The 25979-nt window shown below is 35.3% G+C and overlaps 1 protein-coding gene across 1 annotated transcript in view; it reads right to left on the reverse strand.

The window, feature by feature from the left end:
* LOC148953709 (uncharacterized) overlaps positions 1 to 25979 on the reverse strand; it is a 123955-nt gene that overhangs the window by 61709 nt on the left and 36267 nt on the right. Inside the window, exons 3-4 of the mRNA XM_089108441.1 lie at positions 18679 to 21063; positions 6765 to 7255 (exon numbers count right to left, since the gene is read on the reverse strand). Coding sequence (XP_088964567.1) covers positions 6765 to 7255; positions 18679 to 21063 — 2876 coding nt within the window. The remainder of the gene's footprint in view (positions 1 to 6764; positions 7256 to 18678; positions 21064 to 25979) is intronic.

Consider the following 25979-nt stretch of genomic DNA (forward strand, 5'->3'; position numbering starts at 1 on the left):
AACTTAACTTTTAGTTAACCATGACCTCAATAAAAGCTTGATTTGACAATTTATTTTAAAACTTTTTTGCGGTATTTTAATTTCCTTTTTATTTAAATAGATCCATGAAAAAAGTTCTGGACTTCAACTCCCCACAGTAGCGTTGTGCAGCTGTAATCCTTGCCTATTATGAACCTTAAAGATATACTATTTAACCCGATGAGTCATTGTGTATTCTTTTTTTCTGGGGGGGGGGGGTCAATAGCTTAAGACTTTGAAAGCGGGTATATTGAATAACAACCAATATTAACGTATTCTAGATAGAAGCGCCCCTTTGACAGGTCCTGTTTAAAGAAGGTTGAGTTTAGGAAGTGGGGAGGGGGATCATCCCCAGCTTTCTAAAAATAGCGCATGAAAAAAAGGATATTTATCTGTTGTATAATAAAATACTCGAGAATTTGTGACGCGCTCATAAGACAAAAACTAGTCAGGTAACTTCTTTAACAAGACAATTCCTTTGGCTCGATAGGCAAACAGAGGTTTCTGACTCCGTGAATTTCCGAATAAGTTTTTTCGCGTTGATGGGCAAAAAAGGTACGTAGGTTAGGTTAAGTATTTAATATACTGCGCTCTGGGCGACCCTTCATCCATAATTCTTTGTGGTAGTTTTCATAATTTTGTTATTAAAGTATTATATTTTCATCGTATTTTGTTTTATTTCATAACCAAACTTCACTTTTCGAGTGTTTATTATATAACCGATAAATACCAAAAAATATATTGATACAGAAAAATCCACCTGTTTTGAAAAAGTACGGAAGGAGGGAGCACACATAATGGTAAAGGCCTAATAAACAATAGTCAGCGCCAAGGCCGTGTCCAGGGGTCGAGGGGTCTACCCCCCCCCCCCGAAATCTTTGTCCGACTCGTAAAAAGGTAACAAGAATAAATATAATAAATTGATAGGTTTTTTAAGTTTTCTGTACAACCCTCCCCCCTAATAGAAATCCCGGAAACATCCCTGGTCAGCGCGTATAAATACACAGGCACCGTAATATCATCGGAGGACTTTTTTTCAAAATAGGGCGTCAGGATATTGCGATGTTCAGGATTAAATCTAACACTGTTACCAGGATTTCCTGCTCTCTTTAAACCCCCATTGTTTTACTTGTATTTTTTTTTACGTAGATCAGCATATGGTGTTTCAAGGGTGCAAGAAATTTTCTAACCTGAAACACTGACCAGCGTTTATCTTAAAGTACCAGACATAGGGAAGATTATCTATAGTGGGTGTAGTGTAAAATGAATACAAGGAAACTAGGATGAAAGTACTCTTCTATGTTAATTCAACAACTGAATTCCTATCACTGTATATAAATAATATACAGTAAGATCACGGTTCAGTGGTTTTTGGCTACTACATTCTCGGCGCGTACAAACAGCTTCTCCCATTTAATCTGACATCAGTGGTCCAGTGTATATTACCCTGAAACACGTGTTTTGACAGAAACTTTTTCAAAATGCCTTCGAAATTAACTCGAGACTTCGAAACCTACTTGTAATTTCTAAAAACATCTAATGCTAACATTGCACTACTAATTACCAATTTTTATAAATGTATTGAAATAAATTTATTTGAAATTAGATTCTTTAAAATTTAGTGTTACAAAGATGAAAAATCGAATGTCACTTATGTTTATAGGGTAAAGGTATCGATGATTCGACCGTGCAATTTTGGAACCCCTGTCGAAATTTTCCTTCAAAACGGAATAACTCTGCTTAGCCATGACTTAAAGCGCCATCTCTTGAAGCCGTTTTTGTATTTCAACGATAGGAAACGTCGGCACATTATCCGGTATACCCAGATAAGAAAAGAGCATTTAATTCAGTCAGCTTCCTGTTTTCGATACAAAAGGAGCTCCCGACAATTTTTTATATATGTAATGTTCAAACTGGTGTTACTTGGTTATTCATTACAAAAAAAAGTTGGAATTAGCACCAATGCATCAAGATACATCTGATTTTATCTGAATTCTAATCACATTAGCTTTTTCTTGACAAAATTAAATTAGAATGGCAACAAATTTTACATTGTCAAAACTAGGTTTCAAGTGTCGAAAATTCTTGTTTAATGTATGGAATACCAGGCGCACTAAAAATGTTCCTTCAGTGAAATTCAAACGTAGATAATGGATTCTATGAATTGATTTATTTCTTTTGTGAATATCTTGTAGTAAACTTGTCGAAGTTTTTGACAGACAGCAACAGGCCCTTTCGAAATATAGGTGACTCTGTCGAAACATCACTGAACATGTAAAACAAATGAGAAATAATTGATGTCAAAATTCCAGGGTCCATTAACAAAAATATAGCTGTCAAATTTATGGGTGCCTGCTACTGCCAAAAATTGCAGAGGTTCACATGGAAGTCATTATTCCCTTTCCTTAGCACTTATCAATGAAACTAAATTTTTTTTATCAAACTTGGAAAATCTTATTTTCTGGGGGGGGGGGGGGTAAACACCTATAATCATGTCATAGACATATCAAGTGACCCTCTCTTCCCCCCCCCCCAAAGAAAACCTAAGCTATGTTTTGGATGAAATTAAGAATCTGCATATGAAAATAAAATCCACTAAACCAAATATAATGACAATATACTTCTTAAATTTCTTTAAATCCACTCGTTTTCCTAGACCCTATCCCTTCCAAAATGCTAGTGAAACAATTTTGTTATACTAAATACTATTTGTATTTAATAATGTACGATATTAAAATTTGTTAAACCAAATACTACATACTTAAAACAATTTTGTAAGTTTTATTACTTCTACTTTTTGAATAGTGTTTTATACTTTTATACATTAAATGAAGTTGAAGAAAAACAAAGAAACAAGAATATACGTGTCGAATACACCAGGTTCCGCCCACAGGTATTCCCCAAGCATTTCGACAAGTGTCGAATTGGGGTCCGACTTGCGTTGAAAACAGGTAACTCTTTTGTTGTGTCGAATTTGTAGGTGAAAATGCTCTAATTTCAGAAAATCGGAGGTGTACTCTTTCCAAATAAAGTTTCATATAGTGATTCCTATACAGCCGTTTCTCACCATCTCCGAGGTAGGCGCTTTCTATATCTGGACACAAGTACACGCCATCCTTAATCATTATGCTTTAATACGAATCAGATTGTTTGGCAAAGAGAGCTGGTATACTACTGTATTATCTAGCAAAAAAAATAAACGCATTTTAATCATAAAATATTACGATTATTTATTAATAAATATGTTATTAATTAATAAATCATTAATTATTAATAAATATATTTTTTTTAATCGTAGTTATTTATCAATGTGAAGTTTCCTGCTTTGTACAAGCTGCAGCAGTATTATGGCTACAGAGCTACAGCAACCTGCTCGTATCATGGCTGCAGCAGCTGCTGCAACCAAATAAAGAACAAATGACGGCCCATAGTAGCCAAAATATGAAATAAAAATATCAGTATCTTTTAAACAATAATTTTTATTCGGACCAATTGAAGAGTAATTTGTAGTTACGAAAAGAAAGATTTCAAGTGGAAATATTTTAAGAAAGATTTTAAGATTTCAAGTAGGGGCTTGAAGCCTGCGGACGCATGTATGGTAGAGGAGATGGCCTTTTGGCCTAGCCTTCCCAAAATCCAAGTTTTTCTGAATTTTTGGACTGAATTTCTCAATTTCCTATTTAAATTACTCCCAAAAAATTAAATACTTGTCTAAAATATAAAACACACTCGAGAACTTGTATTGTGAATACCCGGTTTTGCACGCTGTCTGTACCAGACAATAACCTTCGGCTTGTTGGGAAACCACATTACAGCTTTCTTTAATTAATATTTAGTTGGTGTTTTGGTTAGGTTAGGTTATTTTAGGTTACGCCCTCTGGGCGGCCCCTCTTCCATAATTCTTTGTGGTAGTTTTCGTAATTTTCTTACTAAAGCATTGTATTTTCATCATATTTTGTTTTATTTCATTAGCATTCACCAAACTTCACTTCTTGAGTGTATTTTATATAATAGACAAGTACCAAAAATTAAATTATCCCCTCCACCACCAAAAAAAACGGGAAAATTCTGCATTCGTGCCAGCTGAAACCCCAAAAAATCACGCTAAATTGAAATAAAAAGTATATAATCAAAATCGCCATTGTCAAATACACTTGACCGGAGGTTTACAGTCCCCCGCCTTGAACAACAAGGAAAATCGTATTTTTGAATGTTTGGCACTGATGTGCTCTCTATTATCTCATTTATAGAAACTACTGCTTTGTTGGGTTCTCTTATATTTTGATTTAAGAAAAAACTATTTTTTTTCAAATGAAATTAAAGAGCAACATTAAAACTTAAAACAAACAGAAATTATTTTGTATATCAAGGGGCTGTCCCCTTTTAACCCTCATTTCTTATGCATAAAATCTTAAAGTCTTTTAAAAATACTTCTCATTTAAACTCAACGGTCCTTGTGTTTCAGCGGTTTTTCTCAAAGAGATTTGACAAAAGTCCAACTTTAGCGTAAAGAGAGAGGGTTGAGGAAGGGGCAGTCCTCCTCATATATTGATTGTTTTCTGTTTGTTTTAAGTTTCAATGTTTTCCTTACCTTCAGTTGATTTTTTTTTATTTAATTTCCGACTGTTTTTCAAGTCAAGCCAGGAGATCCCGTTCCCTTCCCCCACAAAAAAAATCCCTGGAAAATTCCCGTGGAAACTTTTCTCTCCACGAAAATCCTTTCTGTGAAAAATCCCCCTCCCCCCGCAGAAGACTCCCCCAAAAAATTTCCGCGTATTCCACAATAACAAATGTTATATGTGAAAAATGGGCCAATTGTGTAACTTACAGCCCCTTCCACAGGGACTACGGGGGAGGGGGTCATCAGGTTATGATATCCCCAAAGGTATAGTTAATAAGCTTACTAGGTTGTCTCAAGTTTTTGATCGTATGTCTTTAGCAGAAAAAGAGGTGCGGGAGGGGTGATAGTTGCCCTCCAACCTTTTCGGTCACTAAAAAAGGGCATTATAACTTTTAATTTCTGTTCAAATGAGGCTTATGATAGTGGCTTGAATTTTCCGGAGTAGGGTTCCCTGATACGCTGAATCAAAACGATGATGTGATTTTCATATAGATTCCTTGACTTTTTTGAGGTGTTTTCCCCCTTTTATGAAAATCAGATCGATTTTATCAGAATTGTAGCTGCTGATGGGTAATATTAAACATTAGAATAAGCAAAAAGAGCCAATTATTGATGTGTATATTGTTATCAAAAGTCCCTTTTTTAAAGTTTCGGTTAGGATTTGGCCGAGTCACTCATTACTTTCAATTCATTTCCATAGACTGTTTGATAAACTGATAAACCTAAGCGCTAAAGCATCAGAATATTTCCGTACGTTTCCAAAACCATTTACAACGCTGTTCATCACCGAAGAGTAAATAGTACCAATGTTGGTTCCCTGTGGAACACCTCGGAAAACAGGCTATGGATCTCTAAAAAAACATCATGTTTCACTTTTTGATTCTTTTTGTCAGAAACTGCTAAGTATGGCTGACGTGGTCTGGCCTTCTGTATGGCTGACGTGGTCTGGCTTTCTGTATGGCTGACGTGGTCTGGCTTTCAATATGGCTGGCATAGTCTGGCTTTTTGTATGCCTGACGGGGTCTGGCTTTCTGTATGGCTGACGTGGTCTGGCTTTCTGTACGCTAGGCTATTGAACTTCTCTTCTATGTTAATTATTAATCCAGAGAAAATTCGTTAGAAATAGTTGTTGCTAAGACAGATTTTGAATAAAAGGTTGAAATGTAACACAATTTTCAAGTCAATTAACTCTGTGAATAATCCTTCACTCTTTAAAGGTTACAGCGGCTTCTGCAATTCCGATCTTTAGTCTCTAACATTTCTTATTTCTATTCAAAAGACATACATTTAAGAGTCACCGAAGACAAACCATAAATCCAAACCATAAGGGGTCAGAAAATTCCTATATGAGAGTGGTCTAAATTCAAAAATTGTTCTTTTACGTTATAATTTTCAATCTCTCCCGAGGGAGGGGGTGGGGTAGCTTGTGTAAATCTTGTTTATTTTGTCCAGGCATGAGTAGGCTACAACAAGTAGAATATTATCTTCTTTGATTAGCAGTTCTTTTCGTTTTGAGTAAAAAGACTGTCTAATACTGGGTGGCTATTCCTGCCTCCTAAAAAAATGGAAATACAAAAAAAAAAATCTTTTTTTACGACATTCTGAAAAGGTATGACACTGTCTGGCAAAAATCCTTTTACAAACCTTTCTCCCTGTCCTATTTCTATATTTCTTTTTAACTACCCCTCCCCAATTCCTTCAAAAGTTAAGTGGGTGCCAATCTAGCATGCCATCAAGTGACTAAGGATGCCACCATAATTTTGAAGACTGTAGCCATTTTAAGCCTGACTCACAAATTGAATAAAAGAAATATTGCCATTTTTCACAGACACGGAATAAAACATAAACTTAGATGCCCGAAATTTTTAATTTTTTTTAATTTCCCATGTATTTTTTAAAGCTAACAGGATCCTGAGAAACGTTTAGAAAAAAGTAGTGATCCAGACCACCTAGAACGATCTCCTAGCATGCATTACTTACAGAGCCAACATTGTTCTTTTTCATAAAAGGTTTCAGTCTCTTCGCATGCAGACACTTGTAATTGTCAGGAACAATGGGTAAGAACCGAGTGTCCTGGGATAGCTACAAAATATAGGCTAAAAACGAAATTACTTAAATTCCTTACCTTTCTAGCCAATGGAAAGTCTTCTAATGACGTTCTCTTCTCAAGTCCACGCTCAAGTGCCTCTGTGAGACGATAACTGTAAATTCCATGATAATCTGTGACATAAACAAGTGCTGCAACTGATTCAGACACTGTTCGACGGCGTCTAGAGCTATGCAGCTCAATAGCACAACGAGCAATATTATAAATCACAACCTGCTTTGGTGAAATTGTCTTCCCAGTCTCCCTTGATACAACGTTGGAAAGAGCTGAGCGGAAGTCATCAATGTGATGACACAGCTCTTGCCATGTGGTATCAATGTTAATTCGAAGATATAATGATACTCTTGGTTCTGGTTCCTGGGTCGAATCTGGAACATATATGCCGTGGGTTGTGGAGGGAGATGTGGATACGTGTTCTGTCGCAGGCTGAGTCTGGCGGGTTGGAGACCTTGTTTCGATGGTGTATATATTCTCACTCGCAGCAGCTGTGTTTGCAAAAGTGCTTGTCTCTGAAAAAAATTTTACAAACTGTTAAATATCTTTGCAAAAATAAAACAATTTTTAGTTCAAAGATATTTAACTGACCCCCCCTTTGCAGTTCATGTGGGGCAGGGGGTCAGACAAAGCGGAAGATATATTGATATCCTAAGAACAAGTGAAGTATTTGGATGGAATGGGGTTTGGAAGGGGTGAATCCCTGTGTGATTCTCGAAAACTTTGTAAAACTGGCTATGTAAAAATGAAACTCAAGACATTGCCATTTATGTCTTAGTTGACCCCTAGAAAACTAACAAAACCCAAAATTATTTTCTGAGTACAAACATCCAATTAACTTAACTTTCATAGAGAACTATTTCTGGAAATGTTTCTACTCTGCGGCAAATGCCATTTTCTATTCTTAAAAAACAGTATCTTGGCTCATACCAAATAGATCTAAGTCTTGTTTTCCCATGTGGCAGGGTGAAGGTGAGACGAGACCTGTACATTTGGAAGGACAGTAACAACGTTATATTCATTTGGAAAAAAGAGTTTCCAGGAGCGACTTCTTTGGATTCTAAATTTTATCAAACACACAAAATAGACATATAAAACTATTCAAACAGAGCCAATAGGTAGCTTGAAACACTCGAAACGAAGGCTACAAAAAAAAATAATAAAAAAAAATAAACTGCCACAAAAATAGAAAAATATTAAAAATAAGTGATAAAAAAATCACTACCCCTAAGCAAACTTAGGGTAGGAGTGGAACAAACGGAAAAATGAGACTACTTTTGGTGAATATTTCACCTTCGTATTTATTAGGAAAATAGGTTAGTTTTCAGAATTTTTCAAAGGACCGACTTTAAATGAACAATGAAATATTAGTTAGCCTACTAAGGAACGGTTATTAACATAAGTGCACACAAGTCCAAATCCCTAAGGATGGGTGTTGAGAATTCCTCTAGGGACATAAAAACTGAAAAGCTTATTTTAAGACCACAGTTTTTGAGTCTCGGCCATTCATAGAGGACTCCCCCTATATCACTTATATACAGGTAGGATTAGTAAAAGTACCATAAGAATAAACAGAGTTAGTTGTACCCCCAAGGAACAATAAGAGCTGGAGGGAGGGAAGCGAAACTGACTGATTTTTATACACACTTTTTGAGTCTTTTCCGTTCAAACCGTAACTTACTGTTAACATTGCACTTTTATTTAAAAAAAACAAGTTTTCGAAACTAAGGGTTATTGACGCTAAAGGACAAGCAACATTTTGACCTTTGAATTTTAATAATTTTTTAAAACTAATTTTACCAACTCCATACAAAAATGTGCTCGCACACGATAAACACACAAGCTAAAAAAAGTGCATTTTTAAATTGAATTGCTAAGTTTAACGTCTTTGCTTAGGAAATTAGAAGAATCGAAATTCATACTCCTTTCTCCCCAAAACGAATTCCTGGAATTTTATTTTACTGGTGTCTTCAATTTAACCCAAGCATCATTGATTTTTGACAAAATTATAAGATATATTCTCACATCATCCATTACTTTCCATCATCCCAATATTCTCACATTATCCATCATCCATATTCTCACATTTTTTCCCGCATCATTCAGTATTTTAGATACTACGGTTTTGAGTGTAAATTTTTCAAAGCAAAACATTAGAAAATCGAAAAAAAAGTGAACTTCGGAAAAAAGTTTAACCAATATTTCAAGTCAAGTTTAAAATAGTTAGATCACTTTCACACTACAATTAAATGGAGTTAGTCTAACTATAAAAGGTAAGGCAAGAATTAGTAAGGTAGGAATTAGATAAAAATGTATGAATTAGGTTTTTTATCAAATTTTTTAATCAAACAGTTAGACTTTAAATACACACGACACTGAAAATGAAATCTGAACATTTGAATAGGGTATCAAAGAAACATACATAACATATCTTAAAAATTAGGACAAATTGGGAATTTAGTTTTCAAAGCAGAAGACCATATGCAGTTGTAGGGGGCATCGATTTAAAAAAACGAAACGAAACAAAAACAAACTAAAAAAAAATAGCACCAAACAGCCAAAGAAGATCCTTCGAAATCAACGAATGGTTTTTGTTTCAGTTTTAATCAAAAGTGTTGCCAAATTTTCTTTTCACATTCCATTGTGGCAACACTGACGAAAATAGAACATCACCCTAAAAACTTAATAATTTTGAGACAACCGAGAGAAAAATTTATTAAAACCGTGATTTGTAGGTGTGGATAGACCTAAGACGAGTTCGGGGATGAAAGTACCAAGGACGTTAAAATACAACATTTTTCGGCCCATGGACTCACCTTGGATTTATTTGTAGCTGAAAATGCAATTTTCTAAATTTGCTTATTTCACAGTTATGATGTATTTAGGGCAGTACCACATTTTTGTCGGTGTTGCCACGTTGAGCCATGAAAAAAAGTACACAAAATAAGCAGTGGCGGAATTTCGTCAAAATCTTGGGTGGGGGGGGGGGGCAAAGTGGGGGCGAATTTTCTAAAATGAAGTGAAAATGACAGTAAAAACTAAAAACAAAGGCCATTTGGTACCATAAAGGTACTATTTAGTACTATAAAGGTGAATACGTACTTAAACAAACTGATATATGTCTGTTGATGCTTGAATTACGCAGGTCTATCTTGGTTTAGCCAAGATTTTGGAAAAAACTAAATTTCAGCTGGAGGGGAGGGGGCAACTGAGGTCTGTGGGGGCCGAAGTCTTGGAGGGGCAGTTGCCCCCTGCCCTATAGCAAATTACGCCCCTGAAAATAAGCAAAACGAATTGGTCAAATTCGACAATGCTGTCCGTGCATAAAATTTCAACAATTAACAATCTGTTGGTTACCAGGGACAACTAACCTTCAAAGGTAGCTATGTGGTGTATATGTGGTGTAATATGCCCCTCCCACCTTTTTTAGCTATGTGGTGCAATATGATTTTAGCTTCTTTTCACTTACGCTTTTCTTTAAAGTTTGGGGGAGGGGCATTTGTTAAGAAGCAAATTTATTTGATAGTTTGAATAAGAAGTATCCAGAAATTCAAGAAAATTTAAGACAAAAAGCCACGCCATAAAAAAGCATACCCTTTTAAAATTACGAATATGATCTCAATTGTAACTTGTAACTCCATTGTAACTCCAGGCCCAAGGGTCAAATATTTCGGATCTAATAGTATTTCAAATCGTAATTTGATTAACAAATGTGTATAACTGTATATAGAGGTTTCTTCATCAAAAATTCCATTCTTCACTTTTCCTAATCTTTTAAGATAAAGGTAGGCTACATAAAGACGAAAATTTTATATGATAATCTGAACAAGAAGCAATAAGAAGTGCCTAGAAATTAGGGGGGTGGATTTTAATTTGGATGATTGGAAATTATAATGGTTCCAGGGTCTGAGGTTTCGGATCTAAAAGTCTTTCAAATCGTTGTTTGAATACCGAAATCTGCATAACTACATATACAGTTATTTTCATCAAAAATTGCACTCTCCACTTTCCCTAATCCTTTAAGATTAAATAAAAAAAACAAGTTTTTTTAACTGAAAGTAAGGAGCGACATTAAAACTTAAAACAAACAGAAATTATTCCGTAAATGAAAGGGCTGTCCCCTCCTCACCGCCTTGCCCTTTACGCTAAAGTTTGACTTTCTCACAACTCTATTTTTTTTTTAAACGATAAAAAACTTTAGAGATTCTTGCAAAATTCCACATTTTTGTAGATAGGAGCTTGAGACCTCTACAGTAGGGTTCTCTGATATGCGGAATATGATGGTGTGATTCTAATTAAGGTTCTATAACTTTTAGGGGGTCTTTCCTCCTTTTTTCGAAAATCAGCCAAATTTTCTCAGGCGCGTAACTTTTGACGGGTAGGATTAAACTTGATGAAACTTATATATTTGAAATTAACATTAAAATCCTATTCTTTTGATGTATCCATTTGTATCAAAATACCGTTTTCTAGAGTTTCGGTTACCATTGAGCAGGGTCCCAATAACCAATACTATATGTAAACATTGGGTAAAGTTCATAACTTTCAGCCCTCCCCCTGGGGGCTTCGAGGGACTAAGTCATCCTAAAAGACATAGTCATAATATTTTCGACCATGCTGAACAAAATGTATGTCTCAAAATTTTCATCAGGTGACTTTGGGAAAAAAATGAGCGTGGGAGGGGGCCTAGTTGCCCTCCATTTTTTTTTGGTCACTTTAAAAGGTCACTAGAACTTTTAATTTCCGTTCCAATGAGCCCTCCCAAAATGTTCTAGGACCACTGGGTCGATACGATCACCCCTGGAAAAAAAAAATAATAATAAAAATAAACACGCATCTGTGATCTTTCTTCTGGCAAAAAATGCAAAATTCCACATTTTTGTAGATAGGAGCTTGAAAACCCTACAGTGGGGTTCTCTGATATGCTGAATATGATGGTGTGATTTTCATTAAGGTTCTACAGCTTTTAGGGGGTCTTTCCCCCTTTTTTCGAAAATCAGCCAAATTTTCTCAGGCGCGTAACTTTTTATAGGTAGGACTAAACTTGATGAAACTTATATATTTGAAATAAGAATTAAAATCTGATTCTTTTGATGTATCTATTGGTATCAAAATTCCGTTTTTAGAGTTTCGGTTACAATTGAGCCGGGTCGCTCCTTACTTAAAGTTCGTTACCACGAATTGTTTGATAAGGTACAAAAAGGTATTTTAAGTTTTAACCTCCCCAATTCAAATTGAGTTATATCCCCTATATTTCTGGACCTGAAAGTATTTGAAATTGGATTGCCACGTCAAAATTTACCTGCGGGTCAGGGGCGTTCGCATTGGGGGGGGGATTTATGGGCACTTCTTACAACTTCTTAAATAAACTATCACACCCAATTTGTATTTTATAGCATTAAACACAGTCCCCCCCCAAAAAAAAAAAAATTATTGGACTTTCTGAAAAATATCCTTTGTACATTTCTGCCACAGGTAAGATAGGTCACAATTAAAAAGCTACACAAATTAGAGGTCACACGGTTACAAAGATCTTACAGGTAAAGATTGCAAGATGATACAAATCTAATCCAAAAGGGTCTTCAAATAAGTTTTAATGCAGCCTCAGACACACTTGTACCCAAAGGCAAGGACCTGCGACGTATGATGTACATTTAGTTGTAAATACCTTCACCTAGTGCATTTGTCCCTTCCCTCACAGAGTTGAATATTCGATCCCATCGTGGAGGCCCGACCACAGGAAAAGACCAGAAACCAGAAGTAGGCTTGAGGGTACAAGTGATGGAATTTGAGATATAATAGGTGGGACTATATATACAAAGTCAAGTCCTGCAAAACCCAACATTAAATGTCATGGCTCCCCTCCTCGGGTGGTAATTTATATCCATTCGAGGATATAATACATATATATATATATATATATATATATATATATATATATATATATATATATATATATATATATATATATATATATATATATATATATATATATATATATATATATATATATATATATATATATATATTATATATATATATATATATATATATATATATATATATATATATATATATATATATATATATATATATATATATATATATATATATACGTGTGGATTTTATGGTACACAACGCTATATACTGTACAAGGAACTACTAATGGAAACCCATCAAATGGGTATTTGCAACAGATAAATGGATGGTAAAGTGTGGTTTGTCTTTGCGTTTCAATATTTAAACTGTTGTTTTTTGGGGTTGAGGGGGGAAAAGGTACCTATGTTTGGTTACGTATTTAATATATGCTATGCTTTACCCCCCACCCCACCCCCCTAATGAGCAAATATATAGCCCAAATTTGTTTCTAAACTATTATATATTCCTCCTATTGTATTATATTTCATTAGCATTAACCAAACTTGACTTCTTTCTTGTGTACCATATAATGCACAAGTACCCTTAGAAGATTAGGAAAAGTGGAGAATAACTTTGGGAATCTACTTATTGTTGATACTTGAATTTTTACTCACAAAAAGTGCTGTCAAATTTGACCAATTAGTTTTGCTTAATCATTTTGACGATCAACGTGGCAATATCGAGGCAAATGTGATGCTACCATAAAAATGCCATAATTTTGAAACATCCAAAAGGAAAATCTTAGAAAATGTCAGGTGTGAGTAAACCTAAGATGAGTCCAGGAGGCAAAAGATGTTGTTATTTTGATTTCCTCGGCACTTGAACATTATTTAGAACAAATTTCAAAATTTCTAATTGACCATTAATACCAAAACAAATAATAAATTGACGTTTTGTGGGATCATTTCCTGCTAACGAAAAAGGAAAAACTCAATTTTTACCTTAGTCGTAGCAAGCGAATTGAATAGAGAATTTGCGAGTGTCATAGTTTCTGGGTTGGGTGGGAATAACCCGGAAAATGCTTGAAGGAAGTGACTAAATGCCGGAAACCTTAAAAAGAAAGTTAAAAAATGAGCCAAATAGGCGTTTTCTTTATTTTTTACAGTGAAGAATATGTGACTATAATTACATACAAGTGTGGTTACCACAATTCTTAGCAATAGCCTTACTTATTAATTTAATGTCATAGATAATTTCGAAGACAACACTGCCTTTCCATGACGATAAATAAAAAGTTCAAATTGGGGTAAATCCTTTTAATAGACAGTGATAAATTTCCGAGTCAAACACAAAACGAGCAAAAATTAACATGAGTATGGCTGAGAACCCCCATGGTTTCTGAAGACCAGAACATAATTTGCACTTGGTTGACGCCTCGGTCTCTCCACCTGACAACATACAATTATTGGCGTCGATAAATAAAAGTTCGAATAAGGATAAAATCCTTTTCAAACAGTTCGTGGTAACGAACTGTAAGTAAGGAGCGACCCGGCTCAATGGTAACCGAAACTCTAGAAAACGGCATTTTGATACAAATATATACATCAAAAGAATCAGGTGTTTATACTAATTTGAAATATATAAGCTTCATCAAGTATAGTCCAACTTATCAAAAGTTAGGCGCCAGAGAAAATTTTGTTGATTTTCTAAAAAAGGGGGAAAGACCCCATAAAAGTTATAGAACCTTAATGAAAATCACACCATTATATTCTGCGTATCAGAGAACCCTACTGTAGAGGTTTCAAGCTCCCATCTACAGAAATGTGGAATTTTGCATTTTTTGCCAGAAGAAAGATCACGGCTGCGTGTTTATTTGTTTGTTTGTTTGTTTTTTTTCCCCCAGGGGTGATCGTATCGACCCAGTTGTCCTAGGATATCGTGGGAGGGCTCATTGGAATGGAAATTGAAAGTTCTAGTGCCCTTTTTAAGTGACCAAAAAAATTGAGGGCAACTAAGCCCCCTCCCACGCTCATTTTTTTCCCAAAGTCACCTGATCAAAATTTTGAGATAGCCATTTTGTTCAGCATGTTCGAAAATATTATAAGTATGTCTTTTAGGATGACTTAATCCCCCGAAGTTCCCGGGGGAGGGCTGAAAGTTATGAACTTTACCCAATGTTAACATATAGTATTGGTTATTTGGATGTATACAGACGTTTTCAGGGGAGATTTTTCCTGGTAGTGGGGGGGGGGTCGGGGGTTATGGGGGAAGATCTTTCCATGAAGGAAGTTTTCATGGGGGAAGGAACATTGCTATGAAGGGGACGCCAGACTTCCCAGCATTATTTAAAAAAAGATCAGAAATTTAATATAAAAAAACAAGTATTTCAACTGCAACAGCAGCAACATCGAAACTTTAAACGAACAGAAAATACTACATATATAATTGCGTTCACCCAGTAGTCAATGCCTCGCTCTTTAAGCCAAAGATTTTTTAGTACTTTCATAAGAGCTATTTATTCTAATTAACGGTCTTTGTGATTAAGCGGTCATTTTTAAAGAATTGGAACAAAATTCGAACTTTAACTTCAAGAACAAGGTATTGACTAGAGGGTAAGCCCCCTAATAAACGTATTAAAAATATATGAATATAGAAGCTCGTTACGTAAGTTAATTCGTAAGTTACATACATTTATTATTAATAAAAACGTTCGAGAAAGCAATTTAACTAAATAAAAGTAAATTAATATGACAATTTTGTTTTAATTATTCATGTACGGTGAGCCAAGATCAAAACCTGCATTAAGTGAAAAATATTCATAAATTGAATTAAAAAAAACAAGTTTTTTTAACTGAAAGTAAGGAGCGACATTAAAACTTAAAACGAACAGAAATTATTCCGTATATGAAAGGGGCTGCCCCCTCCTCAACCCCTCGCTCTTTACGCTAAAGTGTTCTATTGTTTAAAAAAAACAGAGTTGTGAGACAGAGTCAAACTTAAGCGTAAAGAACGAGGGGTTGAGGAGGGGGCGACCCATTTCATATACGGAATAATTTCTGTTCGTTTTAAGTTTTAATCTCGCTCCTTACTAACAGTTAAAAAAAAAACTATTTTTTTTTATATAATTTCTGAACGTTTTTGAGTTAATGCTGCTTTTATTTTGGCTGACCGTACATGTATAATCAAACCAAATTTGCATATTAATTTTACTTTTTTTGGGCTAAATGGCTTTCTCGAAATTTTGTTCTGCCGTAACTTACTAATTAACTTACGTAACGCACTTCTATATTCGTATATTTTTATTACGTATATTATTTGGTTCACCCCCTAGTCAATACCTTGCTCTTTACGCTATTCAAATTTTGTTCCAATTCCTTATGAATGACCCTTAATCACAAAGACCGTTAATTAGAATAAATAGCTCTGATGAAAGTACAATAAAACTTTAGCGCAAAGAGCGAGGTAATGACTAGGGGGCGAACCCAATCATATACGTACTAATTTCTGTTCGTTTTAATTTTTGATGTTGCATTGACAAAATAATTGAAAATAGACGTAATAAACATGATAGTAGGGTTATTGGGGGTTAAACATGATAGTAGGGTTATATATATATATTTGACTCTGTCTCACAACTTTATTTTTTAAAACAATAAAAAAATTTAGCGTAAAGAGCGAGGCGTTGAGGAGCGGACAGCCCCTTTCATATACGGAATAATTTCTATTCGTTTAAGTTTTAAGTTGCTCCTTACTTTCAGTTAAAAAAAACTGTTTTTTTTTTATTTAATACCATAAAGAAACGTTTATAGTACAATTCAGGTCAACAAGAAGTTATTTTAGTATTGTTCTCTGTGAAATGGAAACATACTTAGATGCTTTAATTGTACCACAAAGAACAGTTTGTAGTGTAATTCTGGTCGAAAAGGTTCTATTTGTTTTTTTGTTTTTTTTTTTGTGAAATGCAAACATAGTTAGAATGCTATAATTGTACCACAAAGACTCATTTGTAGCGCAATTCTGGTCGGAAAATCGGTACAATTTTTCATGTAGGTGCTGGCAACGATGGTCGTGAATGCCCAGTGGAAAGTAAAGCTGGATTTTGAAAATTGCTCATGCTTACGTTGTCTTAGTCAACTTATCTCAATAAACTGGTTTAAGTAATTTGGCCACAGTTACGATTCAGCTAGGGTTGCAACAATGCTATTCATTAATTGAATTTATTGATTTAATAGATTTAAAAAAAAACAGTAAATTGTAGATTATTTTAAAACCATGAGTGTCCTAATCCGAATACGGTGCTAAAAACTTACAGTTAGGAATAGTTTCCACTATCAGCCTAGGTTTGCTTTCCAAGTTCAAATAATTCTTTTCTTTTCGCGAATAAAATAAAAAAAAACAAGTTTTTTCAACTGAAAGAAAGGAGCAAAATTAAAACTTGAAACGAACAGAAATTATAAGGTATATTAGGGGGTTCGCCCCCTAGTCAATACCTCGCTCTTTACGCTAAAGTTCGAATTTTCCCCGAATCACAAATCCCTGAATCACAAAGGCCGTTTAATTAGAATAGATAGCTCTTTTGAAAGTACTGAAAAAAACTTAGCGTAAAGAGCGAAGTATTGACTAGGGGCGAAACCCTGTATATACGTAATAATTTCTGTTCGTTTTAAGTTTTAACGTTGCTCCTTACTTTCAGTTGAAAAAAATTGTCTTTTTATTTAATTTCTGATCGTTTTTTAAATAATTCTGGGAAATTTTGGCGCCCCCTTCATAGAAATGTCCCTTCCCCCGAGGAAACATCCTCCATGAAAAGATCCTCCCGCATAACTCATTCCTCCGACCCCTGCCCCACCAGAAAAATCCCTCCTGAAAAAGTCTGTATACTTCCCAATAACCAATACTATGTGTAAACAATGGACAAAGCTCATAACTTGCAACCCTTCCCCCGGGAACTGTGGGGATTCAGTCGTCCTCAAAGACATATTTATTAGATTTCCGACTATGCTGAGCGAAATGGCTATCTCAAAATTTTGATTGGGTGACTTCGGGAAAAAAATGAGCGTGGGAGGGGGCCAAGTTGCCCTCCTATTTTTTGGCCCCTTAAAAAGGGCACTAGAAATTTTAATGTCAAATCGAATGAGCCTTCTCAAGATATTCTAGGACTACTGGATCGATACGAATACGATCACCCCTGTGAAAAAAAATAAATAAACACGCATCCTTGATCTTTCTTTTGGCAAAAATACAAAATTCCACATTTTTGCAGATAGGAGTTTGAAACATCTACAGTAGGGTTTTTCTGTGACACTTAATCTGATGGTTTGATTTTCATTAAGATTCTATTACATTTAGGGGTGTTCCCCCTTTTTCCAAAAATAAGGCGAATTTTTTCAGGCTCGTAACTTTTGATGGGTAAGATTAAACTTGATGAAACTTATATATTCGAAATCAACATAAAAATCCAATTCTTTTGATGCATTTACTGGTATCAAAATTCCGTTTTTTAGAGTTTCGGTTACTATTGAGCCGGGTCGTTCGTTACTTACAGTTCTTTATCACGAACTGTTTGATATTCGTCTGGCAGATTTCGACTATTCGCGAATATCAGATAGAAAACTAATTCATGTTCGTAAACGAGGTCACCAGAAAATATTGTTAAATATAAATGACTCCATGGAGAGAAAATTTTCATAAAAAAACCTAAATTACTTCGTTACTTTTGATTTACTAAAAATATCGATGGTGCACTGACTTCCCGCCACCTGGTCTACGTCTGGGAACGCCACGTGTGCCGTGAAACAGTTGCACCATGCTCGGCGCAGTCCCCTAAACCCTTTGCACAATCCCTATAACTATTGGCACAGAGCCGCCAGGCTTGGCACGCGCAAACTTTTGTCATGATTTTAAATAGAGAGCGACACCTCAAAAAAATTAAGAAATGTACGCATAGGTACGTTAATAAATAACATCTTACTGTGATGAGAACCAGAGTACTGTTATTGAATATTCAAGGGATCCCCTAGATATCCCCTTGATATTCCCATATTTGAGAAACTTCAAATGATAAGGAAAAATCACTAACCAATTTGAGAGCTCTTTCTTTCAGTAGTAGTTTCCGATATTTTTGTTGTAAACGTTGACAAAATAGAGTTGAAAATAGTTACGAATGGCGAAGTTTGTCTTCCAAACTCCCTAGATGTTTCTGCTCCAACTGAAATTGGCAAAATAGGGGTTGTAGAGTCCATTGTTGAAGAATTAGTTGTCACATCATCCAAAGGTGCAGCTGAGGTGTTATTTATAAAAAGGGAAAAGTTTGATACTTCTGAAGATATTGAAACCGGTAATGTTGCTGTTGTCGTAAAATCAGTATTTGGCAACACCGTTTTGACAGATTTCGGAATAGGAGACAGTGTTGTTTCAAATATGATAGACGGTGTAGTTGGAGTCGTTTTAACTGTATTATCAACTTCATCATTATTATCATTCTGTATTGTGAGCTCTTCAGTAGTCAAATTTGAGGAAGATTGTGTTTCACTAAATGTTGAATTTAGTTCTATGGCACTACTTAAAATATTAGCATTTGTCGCAACAGAGTTGTTTATCTCTTGATCGGAATTTTTTATCTGAGTTGTGTCTTCACTAGAAATGTTGACAGGTCCAAAATCAGTTTCGAATCTAAACTGAGGACTTTCAGAATTAAAATCACTTTCATCAAGACCTTGGTCTTCACTAGGAACTGAATCAACAAAATAAGTTTTATTCTCGAGAACAATAGTTCCGTTCTTAAAGTCAATTAAAGAAACATTAAAATCGCGAAAATCCAAAATTAGTCCGGGAGGAGATATTTCATAGTCAGACACTTGATATTTTTCTGTTGGCAGGTAGTCAGTATCTTCTTCCTCGTCAAACGGAGTAAAAAATGGCTGATGACCATTAATAACCTGTGTATTGTAAATATTAAGCAGAAACTCATCTTCAGAAGCACTTGAATCATAATCAATATCAGAAGATGGAATTTCAACTTTTTCTGTCACAAATGGAAAACGACCTTGATGACCGTTCACAGTCTGATCGTTTTTAAAACTAACTTTAATTTCTGTTGCACTTTCTTCACTTTGTATGCTGTTACGTTCCTCCTCGTGCGTTACGGGGGAGATTTCACTAGCAGAAGGAATAACTTCTATTTCCCCTTCTTCATTTAAAGTTGGTAAAAGTTTAACTTTTTCCACTGATTCATCTTTGGAGTTAATTAGATCTTTTGTATCGTCTTCATTTTGCTCGTTGTCTTCAAGCTTTACAGTCGCCTGTGAAGCCCCCTCAACGGGGTCTTTCATTAATTTTGATGCTATATCAGTATTTGATTCAGGGTCTTCAACCAATAATTCCGGCATTTGCGACCCAACTAAACCCACCTTTTCGGTCACACTTAGTCGAATGTCAAACAAATTTGGCCCGAGTATTAAGGGTGTATCTTGAACAATATCCCCATTTTCTGACACCGTTTCGCTCAATACCTCCCTATTTCGACCCCTTTCTTGGCTCACAGGTATCCCAATAGTTGGATTTTGGTCCTTTTTTGCAGGTTCTTCACTAAAAGAGCCAACTTTTGGCTCGGAGCTGGTGATGCTGGTTGGTAAACTAACACTTTTTTGTTCTATGTTGCTACTTTTGATTGGAGCTTGGTGGAACTTAGGAGTAGAGCTTGGTAAGGGCCTTGGTGTAGTTGAAACTGCTTCACTGATTATATCAGACCGCACGGTTGGTAAGTTTACCGTATTATGGCCAACTTTAATCTTATTTATATTAGATTGAAATACAGGTCTTCCATTTTCATTAACCCGTGCCGGTATGGATTGAACACTTATTGAAGGAAGCGGTCGTGACGGTGAAGACGGTGCCAACGTCTGTGAAGGCGTAACTGGCTGATTTATAAACACCGGAGTTGGCACTAAAGCGAATATTTCACTTGCACGAATTCTAGACGATGGTAAAACAACACTTTGCTCGCGATTAAATAGTAGAGGATCTAGAGCGGTGACCGGCAGACGTCTGCCAGGTATCGTGTTCAATGTAACAACAGGATTAAATTGTGGCACTCTGTTATCAAGGGTATTGATTCCAGTATCAATTTGCGGCGCTAGAGGAATCCAATCAGTGGGTCCCGAAAGCTGCCTTACTCGATTTTCAGGGTTAATTGGTACCCCTTCTGACTGTGATCCAACAGATCTTTGGAGGCTTATCTGTGGCTGTGAAAATCCATTGTTACTTCCCCCAGCTCCACCGTCTTGTCTTACTCCTGAGTCTTGTGCAAAACCAGGGTCTTGTCTGATGAGTCTTGGTCGTACATCTTTTAATGGTATCCATGGAGCTCGTACTGAATTTGACTCAATAAATGTAGGCTCAACTTGCCGTTTGTTCCTTTCACCCCCGTTGACTGTCTGGATGTGAAGGACAAAGAAGATCGACCCTAAAAAGGATAATTTAGATTGTTATTTTGGATTTTCTTTTTTAAACAACAACTTGTTTAATATAATTTTTTTTTCCTTTTATAGTTGATAAGGGTTATCGGATGTAAAATCGAAATATCCAGACTTTTATTATATTTTGTGTGTGTTTTATATAAATTCAGCTTATGAGTTTTTGCAAACTTACTCTATTACAGCATGCAAAAATGTAAATTAGTAATTTTGTAAAATCACAATTGCAAATAAAAATGCCTAACTATTATCTAGAGTTACAAAAAAAAAAAATCAAATTTCGGCTTAATGCTCTATTTACGATCAACAATGCCTATGTAAGTATCACCAGAAATAACTTACAAAGGAGTTTACATTGAATGAAATTACAGTTGGATCTGATACGCAAATTAATTACGATTTAATAATTTAATATCTAGTTCTGCTTTCAACAGATTAAGTCCTATTTAAAAAAAAATATTCCTATTGTATTATTTTTATGCAATTTTATTTATTGTAATTACCAAGAAGAAAAAGAGCAGTGCCCCACATTTCCGTTTTCAACGTGTGCTTTGACTGTATTGATTGGTATCTGTGACATATTTTTGCAACCCGATCATAATGTTTCTTAAGCGGCGTTCACACGCGTGTCTAGCTAGAATTTCATGCCTAGACACGTGTCCGGCCAGAAATGTCTAGGAAATTACCGTTCACAAAAACAATTCAGTGCTTAGCTAAAACTACAGATTTAGTTTCAAATAGATTACATTTGTCATTTCTAGCCAATCAAGAGAGGTTATGCGGGCAAAACTTTCAAAATTGTAATCCCTAGTTTTACTGTCACAAGATAATGGATGAGACAAGCCAAACAATTGCTTTAGTGTGCTTCACTATTACGTTCGTCTGTTGTTACATATTTGCCTAAAATGAAACAAAAAAACAATTAATGAGAAACAAAAATCAAATTTCAGTTTAAAAATGTAAACATAGATGATGAAAATACTTGAACTTGATACATTCCGATTGGCTGTAATCGAAAATCCTAGACTTTGAGTTCGAGTCTAGAACTGGATGCTTAGCTGTAATTTGTCTAGCCAAGCACCAAATTTTACTTGTGAACGGTAGCTGTCTAGACATTGATGTCTTGTTAGACATATGTCTAGACATGTGAATCTAGCTAGACACGCATGTGAACGCTGCTTTAAGAATTATGCTCCATGTACGTTTTTGATACGTTTATGTACGTTTTACGTTGTGTTTTACGTCTTTGGTATGTTAATTTTCTGCAATTCCAGGGTTTTAGTGTTTCAACGTAAGACAAAGATTTTGCAATCATTTTTCTTCCGCTTCATCCATCTACTGAAATAAATAGTTGAAACTTGCTTTGTATTTTTTTTAACGAACAAATGCGCTGAAAAATGGCTAAAAATCGGCAAAAAACTGAAAACTTCTATTTTCAAGTAAGTTTAGATCATTCTCTAAGGGAAAGGATCTAAGGATCCTGTTTTTTTTGTTTTTTTTGGCGGGAATCACTAATGAAGGCTCGTCGCAAAATCGCGTGTTTCAGAGCGAACATAAAACTTAAGTGTGGGCCACAAAGAAAAGCTGAATAACCGCGCCTTTTTGCCTATTGCTAATACTACTAACAACTTACTGCAGAATTAAGCCACCTAAGGCAAACAGAGCTCCGCATGCTCCTCCTCAATCCCTTTTTACCCGTTGTTGCTATTTCAAATTTTGAGCCAGTAAAAGGAACTCGAAACCTGATGGGCTCTTTTGGATAAAGTTCTAAACTGTGATTCGTCTTTTTTACAAGTAAACTCTCAATTACTCTGTTTACAATAATGCCAGCTGTCAAGATGTGCCCAACTAGATTTAGTTGTGCTAGCGCTTCATTAGTTTGCGTTTTCAAACAGTTCGTGGCAACGAACTGTAAAAGTAAGGAGCGACACAGCTCAATAATCATCGAAACTCTAAAAATTCGGATTTTTTATACCAATAGATATATGAAAAGAATCAGTTTATTATGCTGATTTCAAATGTATAAGTTTCATCAAGTTTACTGTAAACCGTCAAAGACTACGGGCCTGATAAAAATTGCCTGATTTTCCAAAAAGGGGGGGTGCGACATCCCCTAATAGTCAAAAACCCTTAATAAAAATCACACCACCAGATTCAGCGTATCAGAAAACCCTAATTTAGACGTTTCAAGCTCCTTCCTGCAAAAATGTGGAATTTTGTATTTTTTTTTGCCAGAAGAAAGATCACGGATGCGTGCTTTTTTTCCAGGGGTGATCGTACCAACCCAGTGGTCCTAAAACATCGGGAGAGGGCTCATTCGAACGGAAATTAAGAGTTCTAGTGCCCTTTTTAAGTGATTAAATAAGAAAAGTATTTTTCAACTTATTAGTTGAAATGCCTGTTTTGGCATTTTCGTTGGAAAAAATGAAAAAGAAAAAACAATTTGTCCCTCCAAGATTTTTAAAAATTCGTTTTGCCCCCCCCCCCGTAAATTTTTGTAAATTGAGGCCACTGTTAGCTTCAGTGTTGATTAAATAAAAAAACAAGTTTTTTAAACTGAAAGTAAGGAGCGACATTAAAACTTAAAACAAACAGAAATTATTCCGTATATGAAAGGGGCTGTCCCCTCCTCAACGCCTCGCTCTTTACGCTAAAGTTTTTTAAAGAAATACGGAATAATTTCTGTTCGTTTTAAGTTTTAATGTCGCTCCTTACTTTCAGTTTAATAAACTTGTTTTGTTTTATTTAATTTCTGATCGTTTTTTAGTTAATGCAGCTTTTATTTTGGCTAACCGTCATTGAATAAGTAAACTAAATTTGCATAAAGATTTTACTTTCCTTTTGCTAAATGGATGTCTTTACAAATTAACTTACGTAACTAACTTCTATATTCGTATATTTTTCTTCTGGCAAAAGATACAAAGTTGCAGATTTTTGCAGATATGAGCTTGAAACCTATGTAATAGGGTTTTCTGATAGGCTGAATCTGACGGTGTGATTTTCATTAAAATTCTTTCCACTGTAGGGGATGTTTCCCCCCTCTTTAAAAAATCGATTAAATTTTCTCAGGCTCGTAGCCTTTGATGAGTAATACTAAACTTAATAAAATTTATATATTTAGAATCAGCATTATAAACACATCCTTTTGATACATTTATTGACATCAAAATTCCGTTTTTAAAAGTTTCGATTACTATTGAGCCGTATCGCTTGTTTTTTTATTGTTTTTTTTTTATTACGTATGTATTATTACGTATATGAGGGGGTTCTCCCCTTAGTCAATACCACACTCTTTACGTTAAAAGTTAAAAAAAAATTTGATTCACAAACCCCTGAATCACAAAGGCCGTTTAATTAGAATAGATAGCTCTTTTGAAAGCACTAAAAAAAAACTGTAGCGTAAAGAGCGAGGTATTGACTTGGGGAGAACCCCCTCACATACGTTATAATTTCTGTTCGTTTTAAGTTCTAGTGTTCCTTCTTACTTTCAGTTGAAAAAACTTGTTTTTTTTTATTTAATTTCTGATCGTTTTTTTAAATAATGCTTGGAAATCCGGCGCCCCCTTCATAGAAATGTCCCTTACCCCAAAGAAAAATCCTCCAAGGAAAGATTCTCCAGAGTAACCCCCTCCTCTAGCCCCCCCCCCCTCTCCAGAAAAAAATACTTCCTGAAAATGTCTGTATACTTCCCAATAACCAATAAATAATGATGGCAAGTCCGGCGCCCCCTTCATGGCAATTTCCCTTCCCCCATGAAAACTTCCTTCATGGACAGATCCTGCAACATAACCCCCGTCCCACCCTTCCCTCCAACTACCAGAAAAAAACCCTCCTGAAAACTTCTGTATACTTCCCAATAACCAATACTATACGTTAACATTGGGTAAAGTTCATAACTTTTAGCCCTCCCCCTGGGGACTTCGGGGGATTAAGTCATCCTAAAAGACATATTTATCATATTTTCGACCATGCCGAAGAAAATGGCTATCTCAAAATTTTGATCCGGTGACTGGGAAAAAAATAAGCGTGGGAGGGGGCCTAGTTGCCTTCCAATTTTTTTGGTCACTTAAAAAGGGCACTAGAACTTTCAATTTTCTTTCCAATTAGCCCTCTCACGATACTTTAGGACCACTGGGTCGATACGATCACCCCTGAAAAAAATAAAAAAAAAATAAAAATAAATTAAAAAAAAATAAACACGCATCCGTGATCTTTCTTCTGGCAAAAAATGCAAAATTCCACATTTTTGTAGATAAGAGCTTGAAACCTCTACAGTAGGGCTGTCTGATACTCTGAATCCGATGGTGTGATTTTCTTCAAGATTCTATAACTTTTAGGGGTCTTTCCCCCTTTTTTTGAAAATCAGCCAAATTTTCTCAGGCGCCTAACTTTTGATGGGTAGCACTAAACTTGATAAAGTTATATATTTGAAATCAGCATTGAAATTTTATTCTTTTGGTGTATCTATTGGCATCAAAAACCTGTTTTCTAGAGTTTCGGTTACCATTGAGCCGGGTCGCTCCTTACTTACAGTTCGTTACCACGAACTGTTTGATAATGCATGCCGTGCATAATTAAGCCATATGGCCTATATTCAAATCGCAAGCCTACTTTTAACTGTTCACCAACGAGAGTAAAAATGTAGCCTAAAATTTCATGAAATTAAAACAGATGAAAGCTTAAAACAACAGTTTTTATACCTTAATGATGAATCTGACGAAAAATACAAAGACATAGTATTACTGGACAGTTCTTGGAGACAAGTTGCTTATACATGCTTTTCAAACCTCGTTCTTTTTTTTTCAATTTTTCGCTTCTATAATACAAGTTTATCATTAAAATTAACGAAGAACGCACAAAATTCATAAATCTCGGTTTTTCACATAAACACAGTGACTATGATTGG

The sequence above is a fragment of the Artemia sp. Qi Xiang Cuo genome, chromosome 3, assembly GCF_049724085.1.
Source record: "Artemia sp. Qi Xiang Cuo chromosome 3, ASM4972408v1, whole genome shotgun sequence".
In the NCBI taxonomy this organism is placed as follows: domain Eukaryota; kingdom Metazoa; phylum Arthropoda; class Branchiopoda; order Anostraca; family Artemiidae; genus Artemia; species Artemia sp. Qi Xiang Cuo.